We start from the raw sequence: 19,463 nt of genomic DNA, 5'->3' as shown, positions 1-19,463 counted from the left end.
AAAATGTAAAATTAAAATGTTAATGAAAAATGTGAAAAGATAGATAATAAGTTGATTGATAAAATAAATTAAATATAATTTAATATTTGATTTATGAGTTAAAGAAAAGATTAAAAAAACAAGTGATAATGACAATACATAAAAAAGGCAAGTTTTTAATCGATTGCACCAGTGCGTGTCGACATACAACACGACATCGCTACTTGGATTTGGGAATCAAAGATGATAAAGTGATTTTGAAAACTGAGACAGGACCTCAAAACTGCTTATTTTAAAAATAAGCATATTAGATAAATGAATGGTAAGAAGAAAATATTTTTAATATCAAAGTAATTTTTAAATTAATTAAATACAAAAAAGAAGCCTAAAGTTTGCTTATTTTTTCACCTAGAATTTGCTTATTAAAATAAGTCTAAAGATATTTATTTCTAAAGTAAGCATTAGATAAAGACGACACAACTAGAAATCTGTTTATTTTTCAAAATTTAAAATAAAATAAACCCAAATAGATTGGTACATTATTAATATATTTTTATCAGTTAGCTTGGTTTGTTTTCAAACAGATTTGCATGAGTTGAGTGAGGAAAAAATCGGTGAAAATGATGTTTAAATTAAGAAAATGAATATAAGAAACTCAAGAATTTAAGATAAAAATTTATGAAAGCTAACCAGTGATATGAATTTAATAAATTAAGAAATTATATATTTTAAATGATAAAATTGGATAATTAAAATAAAATTAATTATTTAAATTTAAAAAAGTAGTTACAAAAACGATATAAGTGTAAATAATATTTAATAATAAATAATTATTTGAATTAAAACAAATAGTTACTAAAATGATAAAATAGAAAAATATTTTTTTATTATAAATAATTATTTAAATTTAAAAAGGAGTAATTAAGATGATAAAATTGAAAAAATGCATCTCTTTATAATTAAACATTAAATATGTTTTTGGTTTTTTATCTGAAAATTAAAACTAATTTCTTTTTCAAATTTTAGCCTTATCTTATTATTTTTAAAAATATTTAAATTTAATTTTTTTCAATTTAAACTTTATTAAATTTATTTAACATTTTAAATACGTTTCATTATTACAGTATTTGAATTATTTACATTCTTATATATATTTTCACCTTCATGATAAAATTTAAATTATTTTATATATATATATATATATATATATATATATATTAATTGAGAAGTAAGTTTGAAATAAATAAATTTAATAAAAAAAATTTTAAAAACTAACTTCACATATTTTTAAATATAAAAAATTAAATTAAAAAAAAATTTACTTAAAATTAAGAAATGAAAATATATTTATTTCTATAATTAATTATAAAAGAACATATATAGAAGTTATAGATAATTATTAATTTTTTATTATTATTATAATTATCATTTATATACAAAGAAAGAGAGGGGTAAATATAATAAAATATGTATACCTACATATTTTATACTGTTTACATAAAGAATTTGTATTACTTTTGGGTATCTTGTATTGATTTTCAAACTTTCTTAACAGATCTATCTTATGCTTGCAGACGCTTTACGTTTAAAACAAACAAAGCTTAAATGAAGATAAATAGATAACTGAATTAAAAATAAGTAAGTAAATTTGAAATAATTTGAGAACTTATATATATAAAGAAAATAAAAACAATGTTCATTTTAGGCATAATTTTATTCTGGAAAAGAAATTTCCGAAACTAAACTTAGAAGAGATCGAGTATTTTTTTTTTCTGTTTAGTTTAAGGATTTAAAGAATACTAATTATGGAGATGAACCAAAAAGAATTTTTAAAATCCCATTTAGTTAATATAAATTATTTTTAAATTAAATTTTTATTTTAAACATTTTATCTACATAAATAAATTCAATTTTAAAGATATAGATAATTGAAGCACTCAAGATATAAAAATATGTATTTAAAAATAGTTCTTTGTCATTGTAAGGAAGAGATTTTTAATTAGAGATTTCTTTGTAAGGACTCTCAATAGTTTTACATTCAAAGGAAGAGGAAATATAATATAAAGGTGTGAAATATTTTCACAGAAAATTCATCTGTCCTACTCATAACTTTACAATTCAAAATAAACTTTAATCAATATAATTATTTAATAAAAATTTATTTTTTAACTTAAATTATTATAAAAATATATGTTATAGTAATAGATAAAATTATAAAGTATCTTGTTTCCATATTTTATAAGTATATAAATTTTTTTTTAAGTAAATGACGTGTGAAATATTTTTATAAGAATTATATTATAACCTCTGCAGAGGAGATTTTATACAAGTTTTATAAATATACAAATAAAATATTTATAATTCAATTTAAAAATAAAATATAATTTTTATAATAATTTAGAAAAGAAAAACATAATGCACCAATTTAAATAATTTAAAATGTTACAGACATCATCTGTAAGGAATTTTCAGCCTTATCCGAACAAAATCTCCAAGAAAAGTTTTCAGCCTCATCTGCTTCCAACACCATTATCAGGGTGATCCGTGAACAAAGTTTTCTGTCAAAGGTACATGAATCTATCCTGCAAAAAACTTTCTACAATACCTTAACATTTCAGCACAAATCGAACAATTCTCTCAACTACTTCTATACTACCTTGTGAAGCCATTAATGGCTCATTTGGTTTTCTTTGTTTTGCTCTTTGCTGGGCAACTGACTGGTGGATTCAGTACCCAGAAACTGACTCCATCTGACAATAGAGAGACGTTAACTGTTCTGAGCATTGATGGTGGCGGAATCAAGGGGATTATTCCAGCAACAGTTCTTGATTACTTAGACAAGGCTCTTAAGGTTCATTCTTACTGTTAATACTATATATGCATGTACTGAATTTGCATGAATGAATGAATGCTTATGAGGTTAACTTGAATGCAGGCTAAGGATCCAAATGCAGATTTAGCACATTATTTTGAAGTGATAGGAGGGACTGGCACTGGTGGACTCATAGCAGCTATGTTAGCCAGCCCAAGCCCTGATGATGCTACTCGTGCTGCCTTTACTCCTGCACAAATTGTAGACTTCTACAAACAAAATGGCCCTCATATATTCAATGAATCTAGGTAAGAATAGCACTAATATTCTCAGAACATCGTCAATATTAACGATTAAAAGGCAACTAATTATAACATGCTTTTGTTTTGTGTTTCCTCTTGACGAAACAAACTAACATGCAGACCTGGAAACGGTCCCAAGTTCGATGGGGAGTTTTTACATAACGTAACTCGTGAACTCTTGAAGGATACTCGACTTAGTCAAACACTTACCAATGTTGTAATCCCAGCTTTCGACCTCAAGAGACAAAAGCCAGTCATATTCTCAAACTACAAGGTTAGCAGGCATAAGTTTTGTATTTATATCCCCGCTGCTCTGTCACTTAGACTAATTTCTTAGGCTACACACCACACAATAGTAGCTGTTTCAGTAACTTCTTAAAGCCTACGACTGAGAACTTGTGTTTGTTATGGGACATTGTACTTTTGTACTTATGCGTATTGGATCTCCTGAGGAGGTTCATCTTAACGGGTTAAATCATATATTACTATTTTGAGTCTATTATAAACACGGATAAGAGTTGAACCCAAACATATAAAAAATTCACACTATCCAATATCCAAAACTTTAAAATAATAAATTAACGGATTTTTCTTCTTTATGTAGTATTCTATTTTTTTATTTCTTTTTATTCAAACTAAGACTTAGACTCATACTTGAATTTCTAATGGCAACCGACCTATCACAATAGGCTTAAATGCTTACTTCGTCCTCATGTTAAGAGGTGAATTTCTATTCAGTACCTGGTTTTAAAAATGAAGACATTGGGTCCCTATGTTATGAAAAATGTATGAATAAGGTCTTGTCCGTTAAGTAGACAGCAACAACGTTAAGTTCATGCTGATGTGGCCGTACTTTTTTTCTTCTCTCTTCTGCTGTCGAGCTTTTTCTCTCTCTTGTTCAGCTTTTTCTTTTATGATTTGTTGAACTTGTTCTTTCTTTGTGGATCTTATTCATATACTTTTCATAATATAGGGACCAAATATCTTCATTTTTAAAATCGGATATTAAACAGAAATTTACCTCTTAACATGGGAACAAAGTAAGCATTCAAGCCATCACAATGTTCTCAAACTTCCTTTGATAGGACAGCCCCAAAATAACCCTAGCACTCTTCGATTTGCTTACATAACCGAAAAGAAGTACTACTACCGGTCCTTACACTAAGCTATCATTCGATCCTTATAGCTCCATCCTCAAAGGAAAATTATTTGTATTTTCTTGATTGTTTGACAGACCTCTTTGGTGCTTCATTCCAACTACCATTCACTTGAACTCCCTTGCCATCGTTGTTTCTTCTTCTCCAACTAATCCTACTGTGACAGTACTTAGAGTTGCTGTCCCCTGCACTAACCATCTAATCCTACCCTTTTGTTTCTTTATGATCTAACAACTTGAGTTTGCTAAGTAGCTCCATTCGCTCTACTCTTCTTCAATCAGCAGCATATGCTTATATTTCTTCATATATCGGCAACATACACTGATATCCAAACACTGATTAACATAATGTTTTTGTGATGCAGCTTGAGAATGTTCCCTACTTAGATGCCTTGTTGTCAGATATATGCATATCGACTTCAGCTACACCCACTCAGCTACCACCTTACTATTTTCAGAACGATGGAGTTGAGTTCAATATGGTAGATGGTGGTGTAGCAGCTCAGAATCCGGTAAATTAAAATACGATAAAATCACATGTCAATTATGATGCATGCATTTATATATATATATATATATATATATATATATATATATATATATATATACACACACAACACAATGTCTTAAGTTTAACCATGTGAAGTGAAATTTGACAGACACATGTAACCGTAAGTGAAGTGTTACAACACGCAGAGTATCCGAAAATCTTGGTCTTGTCTTTGGGGACTGGACATACAAAATATGTGGAGAGTAACTTTTTTGATGCTCGCTTGGCTGCCTTTTGGACAGAAGATATATGGGCTGCTATTGCAACAGATATGCAGGGTCGTGCTTCTTCAGCCATGGCTAAATACTATCCTGCTTCACTCTTTTCAAGATTCCCACCTTCTACGAGTACATACCTTCGAATTGATGTATGTATGTAAAAATCTAGTTCACATTTGACTCCCATTAATACTTTTATTTTATGTTTATTATTATAGGGTAACATAATATACTTTTACATTCATTTATTTGTTTTTTATTTTTTCAAGAGTAAATAATAAGGAAAGAAAGTGTCAAAATACAAAAAAAATTTATACTACCTTTCTTTATGTTTTACTTTTTTTTTTCTTAAAAAAATACAAAATTTATAATGATATCATAACACTTTTATATTCATTTGACACATTTTATAAGGATAAAATGATCATTAAAGTATAAATTTTTGTATTTTTAGGAAAGGTAGTGTGAAATGAATGTCTTCCCTATTATTTACTTTCTTTTTACTTGAAAAAATACAAAAAACAACACTTTTATAACTATTTTACTCTTTTGCTATGTGTCACATAAATATAAAATTGTGTCATGATATCATTATTCATATGTTTCAGAATTATTTCTAGTTTGAATTGTATAACGATGATTGATGTAATGAATGGCAGGAATACGACTTGAATCCTGATTTCTCAAACTCAGTTAATGTTACAGAAGAAAACTTGGAAGGCCTGGAGAAGACTGGAAAACAACTGTTACAAGAAAAAGTTGTGAAGATGAATTTGGACACTTTTAATATAGAAGAAGGGGTGGGAACAAATGCTGAGGCTCTTGACAGGTGAAAAAAATATGAACAAATTTAACCTTTTAATTTACTTAAATATTTTTATGCCTAAAACCTACAGTGATTAAAGCTCAATTATACTGTATTTTTCAATTCAATTATATATAATATCGAATTCTATTTTGGTTTTATAATTTTGTGAAGGATTGCTGATATTTTGCATGGAGAAAGACAACGTCGTCTGGAAAGGAAATCTATGAAAAAAGGAGGAAGGCCATTTCTTGAAACTCTTGCTCAAGCAAATTGGGCATTCCAAAAGAACATTTCTTGAAAAAATAAGGTTCTATGAAAAATGTCCTCTTTTTAATTTAGTAGGTTGGACAAGTTGTTGTTATTTTTTGGCAGATCTTAACCTAGAATCTTGAAAACTTAGACTAAAACAAACTTGGGTTGGTCCATTTCGTCATGTTCTTTCTTAATTACTTACTAAAATTAAGAGGATTTTCATTGTATCATTTTAATGAAATGGAAAGTTTATTAAGCTTTAAATATAATTTCTTAAAGTGATAATTGTAACATTCCTTTATTATTATTATTATTATTATTATTATATATATATATATATATATATATATATATATATATATATATAATTAAGAGGATTTTTATTGTGTCATTTGGATAATTGAGTTTCTTAATTAGAGTAGGGACAAGAACATATATTTTTGGATTGGAGAATGTTAACCAATGTCCTTAGGATATTGTTTCAAGTATCTTTGATTTTATTATATTTATATTAAAATTTAGAATAATTAAATTAAAATAGTATAAACGCATATAATATAATAGATTTTCTAAAGATAAATATTTATTTTGTCTTTTATTCTTATAATATTTTTTAAACACAAAAACAATTATTTTAGAATTTTTTAACGTCTTTATCAATAAGTAAGTAAAAATATCTTTCTAACGTTTAAATACTGTATTTTAATGAAAGCTTGAAATGTGAAAATCTGAAAGATTTTAAAAGATGAATGCTTCAAACGTTTGAAAGGAATGGTCTTTAATTTTTGGGAAAAAAAAAAAGAACGTCTCTTTAATTTTTGCAAAAATGAAAAGGGTCTCTTTAAAATTTCTAGCATTTTTCTAAATTTTTCTGTGATAGAAAATTTGCATTTTTTATGAAAAAAAAATCCTCTTTCTTCATATTGCTTTTTTTCAATCTTTTAAATTATTATTTTTTGTTTTAAATTTGTATGAATGATTAATAGAATGATAAAAAAAATTCAATTTTTTTTTTCATTTTTCATATTGGTTTTGTTTCTGCTTAGTTGGATTGAGGAAAACAAACCACATATAATCAGTTTTGAACTTGAAGATTGATTGAATATATGAGTTTTATCCATATTCTGTTTTTTTACGTTTAATTATATTATAAGTTTTAGTAACATTAAAATGAAAGCAAAATAGTTAAAAAGAAAAATAAAGCCTTAAAATTATATTATCATTTAATTATTTTTTTAATTTTTTGTGTGTATCAAATAAATTATCAATTACAATATAACATATGGATATATTTATCCTCTTATAATAAAGTAAAAACTACATTAATAATTATTGATGTCATAATTCATTTAATGTCACAATTAATTATGAAATTTTGTAAATTTTAATGTTTATTAATTATTCTTAGAATATCTCAGTACAATAACAAATAAATAATAAACTAATAAGACAAGAACATAAATATTATATAAAATATTGTCAAAAATATATTTTTTTTCTTATTCTTAACCAGTGTCCAAGACACTAATTAGGAGTATTCTTTTAGATTTTGTATGGCATTACTTATTTCAAAAATATAAAGAAAAAAACATTTGAACTAAAAACAAAAATATCGGAAGCAGGAGTCTTTCATCCTACACCTTATTTTTTTCTCCCTGCACCCCCATAATTTTCAATATCCTATTTTAACCCTGCAAATTTTTCAATCCTCTCCTTTCATGTTTTCCTAACGAGATTCACAAAACCAGAGCTCCATTGACGCTGGAAATGGGAACGATGATGAGGAGATGCAGGCTTCCATGGAAGATGGTCGGCGGGTCGAAACCCACCGCTCACCGGAATCGAAGATGGTGAAGGCTTCGTCGGCGGGTCGTCCTTTTAAAAAAAACGAAATATTTTTTAAAACACTTATTTCAGAATTTTGTTTTTCTCTGGTTTCAGATGATATTTTCCGGATCTTACCGCGACATCAATACAAAAGATAATAAAAGGTTATATTAATAAGAGATAATTTCAAAGAAAAAAACAAGAATAATATGACACGTTTACATTCTTCATAATTTAAATCAAACATGTTAAAGGGCCATTTGCATAGTTGAGTGGACTTTAGGATGTTTTCAGTCAAAACCTTCAAGTAGCAAGATGGGTAAAGCAACACAATCTATAGCTTAAAAGGAATTAATAACTCAACATGAGGTCATTAGAAAGGTAAATTGTTTTCATGCAAATTAATCACGTTTATTGTTAGTTTAGGCACTAAAAGGACGTTGTTGGCTGGTTTCCTTCAATATTTCATATGTTGACAAAAGGAGAAGGCAGTTGGAATTTGAGGTAGGAGATCATGTATTCTTACGAGTAACGCCAACTACAGGAATCGGAAGAGCTATCAAGATGAGGAAACTAACACCTAAATTTCTTGGACGATATCAAATTCTCAAAAAGATTGGACCAGTGACTTATGAGATAGTACTACCACCTCAATTGGCAAATTTGCATAACGTTTTTCATGTATCCCAACTAAGGAAGTATATTCTAGATCCAAAGCATGTGTTGGAAGTTGATGAGATTTAGGTCAAGGAGAATTTAATAGTGGAGGTTAGACCGGTGCAAGTACCAGATGTTCAAATGAAAAAGCTAAGAGGAAAAAAAAAATCGCACGGTAAAGCTACTTTGGAATGAAGACACACAGGAAATGACTTGGGAATTAGAGGAATTTATGAGAAAATAATATCCATATCTCTTTTGTTAAATAGTCAATTTTTGAGGGCGAAATTTTTTGTTGTTGGAGAGATTGTAAGACCCTTGAAAATAGTTGTAATTAAGATGCTAGATTTTTTTAGAAATATAAAAAAAAATTATGTATAAATGCTACAATAAAATACATACAGTAAAATGCTACAGTGAAATATGTATAGTGCTACAGTGAGAATATCTCGTGAATCATGTGTTGCTACAGTACTGCTACAGTAAAAATGTAGTACAAGTTATAGTGCTGCTACAGTGAAATGTAGTACTGCTACAGTACTGTTATAGTAACCCTAACTTCAACTATAAATAGGGATGAGGAAATGAAGTTTTTCACGAGGAGAGTGAAACTAAGCAAGAGTTTTATAGAAAATAAGAAGATTTTAGGGATAGAATATGAGTTGTAGAGAAGGTAGCAATAGTTTCTGAAGAAGTACTCTTCATTCAGGAAGAAGAGAGAATCAAGTAAGAGGAGGTAACATTTCTATGCTTTTATATTAATGATTTAATATTGTCCATGCCTTGACTTTTGGTGTATGTCTATGTGTTGGTTGTATAACTATTTATCCCTTTAATTTATGTGTTAGTATTGTTAATGAAAAATTATGTCATTATTTTGAATCTGTGAATAAGAAATTTGTTAAGAACTAGTTTTGGAACACTTTGGCTAAGAAACACTCGGTACTTAAGTTGTCAATTGTGACGCACCTCTCTTTCCTAGAAGTCTACTCGACGAATTTTTAACTTAATTCTTATTGAACAGATTAAGTGCCGCTAATTTATTTTGTAATAATACTCAATTAATATGAAATATGTGATGAATGCATTCTATTATGTTGAATATGTGAACTATAAAAATGTTGGGATAAATACTCAATCAAATTGCGACATTTAAATTTTTGACCATGTTTTCAATTTTCGAAGCTACCTTAGTAAAACTCTAATTGCCACTTAGTTTATCGTTAGTTTAATCTGGAAATTTAATATATGGTTCATAAGACATAGTAATTAACTTTGACCGTCAGAATTTTTAATTTGGGGACTGTACTTAGAGGAAGTAATCTTATAATTTTGGGCAGAAGGACTATCACTTTATATCTCTCTAAGTTATCTTGGAAAAATATAAATTCCCACATCGTTTACCATTAGATTAAGTTGAAATTTTGATAGATTATTCCTGAGATATATCACTATAAATTGATCACTCGGATTTGTAACTGGATGTATGTACTTAGAGGAATCAATTCCCTATTTTAGATAGAGTTGAAACTCACTTGAATACTGTTCTTGAATTTGTGTAACTAAAATCTCAATCTCTACCTAGTTAACCGTTAGATTAACCTAAAATTTGAATATGTAGTTACTAAGACATGTTGATGTATATTGACCGTTCAATTTTTTTTTTTAAATTAGGTCGTGTTTATTAAAGATCTCAAAATAATGTAGTTATATGTTTCTGAATTACTGATGAGAAATTTCAATTTTTATTTTATTAATTCTTATATCAGAATGAAATTCTTACCCTAGACTCTAGGTAAATTATGATTCAATTTACCCATTTAGATCTTCAACGTGGCACATGTATTAAGAACATAATTTTATGTAACGTCATAACAATTTAAATGGTTGATATATATATATATATATATATATATATATATATATATATATATATATATATATATATATATATATATATATATATATATATATATATATATATATTTCGATTGGTAAAATTATGTTGAGGTTGTATTCATTATGGGTAAGATAAGATTATAAGAAGAGTACGATATCTAATTATAGGTGTATCTGACTCGTTATGGGTATTGACACGGAAATGGGTTATTTCCAATTTATGATTAAAGAATGAATATGATTGATTTAGGTGGATGAGATGATATGATTTGTTGATTTTATGAAATGTTGGGATGGATATAAGGAATCATTAATTATGAAATGATGTTTAAGTTTTTTCTACTACTGGAAGTAGTATATTTGGTTTATACCATAAGACCTTGATATAAGCAGAGTGACTCATGAGGCTTATGAAAGAAGACATCGAGTAGTCTGACCATAAGGCTTTGACATAAACAAAATACTCATAAGTCTTTTAGAAGCAGGCAAAGAGCAGTCTTACCATAAGGCTTTGAAAAGTAAAACATAGTATACTTGTAAGGCTTAAGGAAGCATGTAGAGAGCAATCTGAACATAAGACTTCGTGAGTAAGCAAAGTATACTTGTAAGGTTTATGGAAACGAGAAGGATGATGATGGAGACATGCTGGGAAAAACTTTCAGGGGTTTTTGTAAAAAGAATAAATTTGTATCAGAAAAATATGTTGTGTAAGACTTGTAAGTTTAATTTCAAACTTATGTTAAGTAGCGAAGACTATATTGTTTAAAGTTTGTAAGTTTGGAACCATACTTTGAATCGAAATAAAGTTTTGGTTATTTTGATCAAATATCAAATTAAAATTTTTACTACTAGTAATACCCTTAAAATATTTGGGGTGTTACATAGTGAGAAATTAAAACACTTATGCCTAACTCTCTATAATAGATAAACATACATCTCACTCTCAATAGTAGATGTTTTATAGGATGAAAATCAATCTGCTATACAAATTGCTTCCTATCAAAATTTTCACATTTGTACAAAATATATAGATTGACTATTATTCCATTGTTGGAGAGAAGTTTTTACAAGACTTTATCGAGATTTAAGTGTGAATCTAATTAATTCTCACATCGAATAAAAATAAAAAAATTAAATATCTCACAAGGATAAAAACATAAATTTGTTGTCTTAATATTTTAAATTAAAAATAGTTTCAATCTCTTATATAAATTGAGCTTAAATCCAATTGGTATTGTTTGTCTCCTTAGCCAACTCTCCCGTGAAAACTCATAAGAGCTAAGTCAATAATTAACCTTAATTACCGACTCATACAAATATAGTATGATATATGTATCAAGTTTTTCTTGACAAAAAAAAATGTCTTTAAAAACCCATCTAACTATATTAAATTTATTCCTATATGCTCCAGTCTTCAACAAGCCGATATTGCTCTTACCCCAACCTTACACAATATTTGTTCTAAATTGGAAATGCTTGTCTCAATGGTACATTGTTAATTTAATTTTGATATTTTTAAGTGCAGTTTGTGCAAACAGATCTATTCAAAATCAAGTTTTTGCATGGTAGTATGAATTTCTTTTACTAATGTTAAATATTCATTTTTTTTATAATATGTATTTAGCAATATGTAATATATAAAAATTAAGATTCTATGATTAAAATTTAAAAATTGAATGCAATAGATAATGTTATAAAAATTTAAAATTTATATTTATATCTCATGAATGAGTTAGGTAGAAGTGTGTGTGCAACATTGAATTAATAGAGTGGTACAATTAGTTATGTCGCATGTTCCTGGTTACAGAGTGGCACCATTACAACCATAGCCATTTGATATTTTGTTGTTGTTTGGATTGGGTCAATGTGTCGGCGTGACGTAGGTGTTTTAAATATTGAGAATCAAATAATATTATTAATAAATTTAAACGTAGGTGTTTAGAACTAGCAAATTTAAACATGTCAAGTTATAAGATTATTAATAAATTTATATTAAGATTAATTGCATCTTTCCTTAATTCACATCCTTGAAATGATTTTAATATTGAAAATTAAATAAAAAAAAGTTAAAAAGTTATGTTATTTTTAGTTTTTAAACAAATTGTGAATAAAAAAATAAATTCATTTGATATTATATCCTCCTTCATGGTCATCAAACGCAAACTATGTTGCCGTTTTCATTGTCATTCTTTCATTTTTCTTCCCTCGTCTTTTTTATTGTCAACATTTTATGTTGTCGTGTTATCACGGTAAGTCTTTCTTTCCTTTTCATTCTGAGAAGAGAGAAGTTTATTATCTCATTTTTTTTTTCTTGTTTCATAATTTTTTTCTCTTTATGTAAGTATTTTTTAATGTTTTTAATTCAATGTAAAATGAGAAAGGTGATAATAACTTTGTTTATTGATGAAAAATACGGTAGTTCTACCGTGATTTTAGAGTAAGAAATGCTAGAAAAAATAAAAATGAAAAGAATTAAAATAATAATTTTTTTTAAAAAAAAAAATAATAGACTTGAATTTAAAAAAGAATTGACATATAAAATAAAAAATATGGTTCATACGAAAAAAACTTAAATTTTTTTTTTTTACCTAAATATACTTCGATTAAATAATCATTCCTACCTTTCCGTACCGTTGCTCATTCAATTATACAGCCAGCACCAGTTACTAATAATGGAAGGCATTTTTTTTATCATAAAAAATGACTAATAATGGAAGCTTATGTGTGGAGACTTTACCATCACAAATCATTCACTTGTAAACGTAATGCAACATGATTATGTTAACACCCAAATTATTTTGATAAAACGTATAATTCTTAATATTCGTAAAAGTTTTATGTGATTCTTTTTTAAAGAAAAGATATTCATCAAATGAGAAATATTATGATTTGGATGTCATGTTTCTTAATTAGGATTCTTTTATTGATATGTACCGTACGGTCTCTTGCACACAGTCAGGCTAGATCGAACGTTTAGACTGACCACCTAGGTCGACCACTCAGGTCGACCTATTACCCGATCGACTATAGGTCTCAACTTGGCTAAGACCAAGTTGATGAAAGGGGCGCCCTGTCAACTTGGTCAGGCGGTGAACGGGACACCCTGCCGTCTGGAGCGCTTCATAGGCCTCAACTTCTTGGCCTTCTCGGTCTCAACTTATCGGCCTATAACTTATCGGCCTCTATAGGCCTCAACCTCTCGGCCTCCTCGGCCTCGATCGATCGACCTCCATAGGCTTCAACTTGTCGGCCTCCATAGGCCTCAACCTCTTGGCCTCCTCGGCCTCGATCGATTGGCCTCCATAGGCCTCAACTTCTTGGCCTCTTCGGCCTCAACTTATCGGCCTTCATAGGCCTCAACTTCTCAGCCTCGAAAGGCCTCAACTTATCGGCCTTCATAGGCCTCAACTTCTCGGCCTCGAAAGGCCTCAACTTATCGGCCTTCATAGGCCTCAACTTCTCGGCCTCGAAAGGCCTCGACCAATCGGCCTCCATAGGCCTCAACTTATTGGCCTCCATAGGCCTCAACTTCTTGGCCTCCTCGACCTCAACTTATCGGCCTCCATAGGCCTCAACTTGGCCTCCAAAGGCCTCAACTCCTCCTTTTCTTGGCCGTCCACGACCTCACATTTACTTAGCCAAATTTGGCACCAGACATCTGACCCCGCACATTCGATAGCGGCCACCCCGCCCTCGGTCGTCTGGTCATAACTTGACCTCAGCTTTTCAGCTCCAATGGCTCGACTATCCATGGCCTCAAGTACTTTGCCAAAATTGACATTAGGCATTTGATCATTTGGCCTCACAATGGTTCTTCTCCAAAGGAATCCCGGTCGGCCTCCACGAAGGTAGGAGACCGTGGATCCTCAACAAAGATATCCCGACTGGCCTCACCGACAGTAGGAGACTGGGGCTCTTCACGACTTGTTTAAAGATGAGTAGATTAACCAGCTCGATCGACGAAGGCACGACTCGTTTTTGTCTCCTATGCACTCAAAGGACTTAAAGACAAAAGCAAAACAGGAGATCCCGTCCGCATCAAGAAGGTCGTGCACAAAACCCCTTCACATCATTAACATCATGCTCGGGCTTGGGGGTTGATGTACCATACGGTCCCCATATTACCGTACGGTCTCTTGCGCACAGCCAGGCCGACCACCCAGGTCGACCTACCACCCGACCGACCATCCCGGCCGACCAACCACCAGGCCGACCGCATGGTTAGATTATAAACAATAATAGGTCATTAAAGCCCCTAATGAAGATTAAGGCGTGATTGGGCCGTCATTAGGCCAGCGAAAGGTAAAATCCCATTACAATCAGTATAAATAAGAGTCTCAGGTATGATTTCGGAGAGGACTTCACACGCTGCATATTATGCACTACTTGCACCACTTATTATAATCGTTCGGTCACTTTACTGACTTGAGCGTCGAAGCACCTTTAACAGGTACGTCCCCCGGCTTGGAGAAGGAGGAAGAGCAAGTTACGTTCGACCAAGCCTCAGCACTCGTCTGCTACAAGAGTCGTCCGTCCACTTTAATGCTCGTCCAGCTCCTAACGGTCGCCCGCTTGGAACAAAGCCCGCCCGGTCTTCATCCTAAAGCGCTTTGAACAATGTTCGTCCGTCCGACCTTTAACATCTACCAATCTTCCATACAATCAGAAGTGTTTTAGCAGGATCCCACCAAACCTGACCAAAACAATATAGAACTAAAAAAAGTGAGATAAAATAGGTTAATATGAATAGTTTTTGCTTTGCTATAAGTTTACCGCTCATTCTTTTAGAACACATGAATGAATAAGAGAGATGGTAGGTTTAATTCTTTCTATTAGTGAGAAAAATTACAAGTTTAACTCTTTTACTTGTAAAAACATACTAACAATAACATTTTTCGACCAGAATTTATTTTTCTAGACTAATAAATGATGCAATGCCACACAATATATTAGTAAGTTAAGTATGTTTTTTATTTTTAATTTTTTAGTAAAAAAATTGAAATTAATTTTTCTTTTACTTTAATTTAGTCTCTCAACTTTATAATAAATAAGTTTATTTTCTTTAATTAAATTTTATTAAATTTATTTATGTTCCAAATATATTTTATTTTATGATAATATTTAAATTATTTAATTATTTTGATATTTTTTTAATATTAGTTAAAAATATGTTTAAAATTTTGAATAAATTTAACAATGATTAAAAGAAATAAATTTACAATTCTAAATATAAAAACTAAATTAGTTTAATATTTCAAACATATTTAACCTATATTAATAAAATAAATAAATGACATGTTAAGGATTAAACAACAAATATACTAATTTTAAAAGCATGTAAAAAACACGAAATGAAACATGTGTGTAGTGACTTCTACTATTGTATACGTTTCTTTATTCTACTTATGTCAATCTTTTGGTTGGAATACACACAAACATTAAAAAAAGGCTTGGTTATGTGTGCAGACATGGAATTAATTTCTTTTTATATAGTTAGAATTATGCAAGAATTTGACTTAGAATTATGCAACAAATAAAAGGAATTTGTTGTCCCAATCTTTAATTAGTTATTTTAAGGTTCAAAACCTTTACATGTGTAAAGTTTTGCACCACTTTCAACGTTTGATACTGTAACTACTATTAGGAATCAACAAACTAAAATCCAAACACAACGTTAAAGTAATCATGATGACACAATATGACGTGCTGCCTTTTCTCATTTTACTTTATTTTTCAAAGATAATAATATATATTTTATTTATTATTCTTTATAACTGATTGCATTATCGTTTAAGTAATGATATTATAACATACTTTTACATTTATTTAACACATAGTATAAAATAAAATGATTATAAAAGTATAAAATTTTGTATATTTTAAAAAGAAAAATAAAAAGTAAATAAGGATTGATTGTAAAAAGTTTAGGTGTATAAAGAATAATTTTTCTTAACTTTAATGTCTCCGTAGGTCCTTATTTTGGTCATGAATTTCAAATAGGTCATCTTTCTTTTCGGTGTATCAATTAAGTCCTTATTTTTGTAAAATTAAATCAATTACAGGCCTGCCGTTAAATTGGACAAACGACCGTTACAGTATTGATTACGTGGCATGGTCATTGCAGTTACTAAGCAGACGTGACATTTAAAAGCATTTTTGTATTAAATAAAGAAGAAGAAACAAAGGTATAATCACTTTTGGGTAAGGGTATACTTGGAAAAAAGAAAAAAATTAAAGGGCAAGACGTTTTAATTGAGGAATGCAACTGAGATTGGGGAAAAAAATTGGGGGGTTTTATTATTAGGGTTCGCGTGAGGGAAGAAAAATCGCGATCTTTGTTCAAGCTGAAGCGACAAGGTTCGTCGGTGAAGAAGTAGTTGGAAGCGGCAGAGTGCATGTAGTGGGAGATCAGAAAGGATGATTCACGAGTGAGCAAGGGTGGTTTGCGGAAAAGATGCGGGCTATGTAGGGAGGTTGGGCACAACAGAGTCGTTGCCCCAAAGCAACCCAAGAACCAATCATGCCATCATCACAGTTATCTGAAGTGTGTATGAATGACCAGGAAGCTCAACTATAGATGTGTGTATAAATGACAATGATGCCAAGTTTAAGGATCTTATTATGTAATAGTCTAAGGAACAATGTTTATGGTTTTACTGCTATGTAATTTAATGAATGACAATGATGCCAACTATGTATGGTTTTGGATGTATTACAATGTTTTGGATGTATTACAATGACCAGGAACTATTTTGTCAATGACCAGGAACTGTTTTGGATGTATTACAATGTTTTGGATATATTAGAATTTCCTTCTTTGACGTCTTATATATTACAATGACCAGGAACTGTATTTCCATTGCTATATCACTAAAGCATAAGTACTGTTTTTTAATAGTTTGGTGGGCACAGTTATGTTTAGAAATTTTTGCAGGTCTTATATCTGATACTGTATATGTTAGGGTATAAGGTGGGAGGTAATGAGAAGGAGAAGAAAGGTAGGAGGGAAGTGAGGCCGAACGGTATCGATCGTAAAGGTCGAACGTTGGAAGGCAGGGAGCACATGTTAGGGGCTGCAAAGTGTACAAGAGAAGAAGGTGTAGGAGGGAGAGAGAGGGGGACCGAACGGTAGAAGGTGGGGAGGTATGTGACCGAACGGTAGAGGAAGGACGACCAGACCGAACGGTCGGGAATAGGGAGGTAGTTGGACGAGCGATACAGGAGGGTGGACGACCAGACCGAACGGTCGTGAGCAGGGAGGTAGTTGGACGAGCGGTAGACGAGGGAGGACGACCAGACCGAACGGTTGGGAACAGGGGGCTAGTTGGACGAGCGATAGACAAGGGAGGACGACCCGACCGAGCGTTAAAACCAAAAGGCCTGTAACATTGCTGTGAATAAAATAAACATTAAACAATTTTAAAAAGGCCTTAAAACCTGCTACATTAAACCAAAACCTCAATTTATTATGTTTATCACTTGAGTAACACAATTTCATTCCTTCACATCGTCATATACATAAACAATTCCATCCTAAGAAACCGAAAAACCCTGCTAATTTCTTCCTAAGAAAACGATCAACACTACTACATTATGGATTTATAATCCATATTGAAATTACCATTTCCTTATTGATAAATACCATATTCAAGCTTATCCTATGCTAGCCAAGGTTCGCAGTCAAGTTTTTCCTTTGCTAGCAGAGCTTATAATCTTTTGGCTGATTTTCGTGGTCAAGCTTATCTTATGTTGGTTGAGCTTCCTAGTTGAGCTTAACCTCTACTACTCGAGCATTGTGACCAGGCTTACCTCTTTTGTTTTCCTAATGTGCAAAAGTGAGGTTTGATAGGATGTAGTGGCCATTATGATTGAGATGTTTCTTATAACGGTTGGTTGTAAAACTTTGTTATTAATTCAAGCACTATGATTGCTTTGTTGCGGGGTGTCTTGTCGCTGTGAGCATATGATATATTTGGGTGTGCTTTTGTAGTAGATGATTCCCTATGTGTTAATAATTCTCTTTTTCCTAAATAACTCGCTTGTCAAAGTGTCTGGTGGTGTGCCTGAGGAGTCTGATGTTCTTCTTGATTTACTTGTTTGTCGAGATGTCTGGTATATCTTTTTGACTCTGTCGACTCTTCATCCGGTAAGAGTGGTAATGCCTTTGTTTACTGCAATATCGTCTTGAGTGGTAGGATCGTGCATGAGTCTCTTGATCACGCATCAAATTGATTTGCTTCAAAATCTTTGGGGTTTGTCCTAAGCAGATCGACTGCCACTTTCCCGACTCTTGTCTATTTATCCAATTTCCGGGGTGTTCTGTGGAATCCTAAGATTGCACTCATTCTGCATCTCGACAAAGGCTTCGATGTTTGTGCTTGTAGTACTCTCGTTTAGAGTGGTGAGAGCATCCACGAGTTTCTTCTATTTTATGCTGGGTTGACTTGCTTTAGTCTCTTTTGAGCCAATCGTTAAAGACAACGGTCTCAACTCCCATGTGAACCTTGCTGAGCTGGTAGGTTGTGCTCCATTTGGGGATTGTGGGGGCCTTATATACGGGAGTATGGCCAAGGTCGGGGAGATGATATTTCATTCTTTAAGTCGGTCAACCTTTGCTGAAGTCCTTGGAGTTCTTGAGGTCCATCTTTGTTGAGCACGTAAGGCCTGAAGTTGGGTATCGTATTGTCTATTGTTCATTGGTGTGTTGGATACCACCGAGTTATATTCCATCTCATGGGAGAGCTGAGTTTGACCTCATGTGGTGACGTTGTTGTTGAATTTGACATCATCGTTGTCCTAGTCTCCGAATTCAACCTTAAGGAAATCATTCTCCAAGTAATGACAGTTGCGATGACATGGGAACGATTTTCATTAAGCCTTTTTTGGACTTCTCACAAATGATGATGTTAATTGCTTTCATCTTCCTCTCAATAAATATTAACTAGATGATACCTCTAATCATAAATAATAACCATAATATCAAAGTATCGAAAATAGTTATTA

The 19,463-nt window shown here is 31.0% G+C and overlaps 1 protein-coding gene across 1 annotated transcript; it reads left to right on the top strand.

Annotated features, from left to right (window-relative positions):
- The first annotated feature begins 2,530 nt into the window (after positions 1-2,530).
- On the top strand, positions 2,531-6,346 carry LOC108346310 (patatin-17). The gene is made up of 7 exons (XM_017585358.2): positions 2,531-2,830; positions 2,915-3,099; positions 3,214-3,367; positions 4,615-4,761; positions 4,909-5,166; positions 5,677-5,846; positions 5,997-6,346. Exons 1-7 carry the CDS (start codon positions 2,651-2,653, stop codon positions 6,121-6,123), a joined length of 1,221 nt encoding a protein of 406 aa, XP_017440847.1. The 5' UTR covers positions 2,531-2,650; the 3' UTR covers positions 6,124-6,346.
- Positions 6,347-19,463: the final 13,117 nt, after the last annotated feature.

This window comes from Vigna angularis, chromosome 9 (genome assembly GCF_016808095.1).
Source record: "Vigna angularis cultivar LongXiaoDou No.4 chromosome 9, ASM1680809v1, whole genome shotgun sequence".
Taxonomy (NCBI): Eukaryota; Viridiplantae; Streptophyta; class Magnoliopsida; order Fabales; family Fabaceae; genus Vigna; species Vigna angularis.
Note: the sequence above shows the minus strand (reverse complement) of the source record. Positions and strands in the feature narration are given on the sequence as shown.

Bases quoted from the DNA above. Each gene is read 5' to 3' on its own strand.
- LOC108346310 (XM_017585358.2), top strand. From the start codon at position 2,651: ATGGCTCATTTGGTTTTCTTTGTTTTGCTCTTTGCTGGGCAACTGACT. The intron at 3,100-3,213 runs GTAAGAATAGCA...ACTAACATGCAG, and splicing joins CATATATTCAATGAATCTAG to ACCTGGAAACGGTCCCAAGT. The intron at 5,847-5,996 runs GTGAAAAAAATA...AATTTTGTGAAG, and splicing joins AATGCTGAGGCTCTTGACAG to GATTGCTGATATTTTGCATG.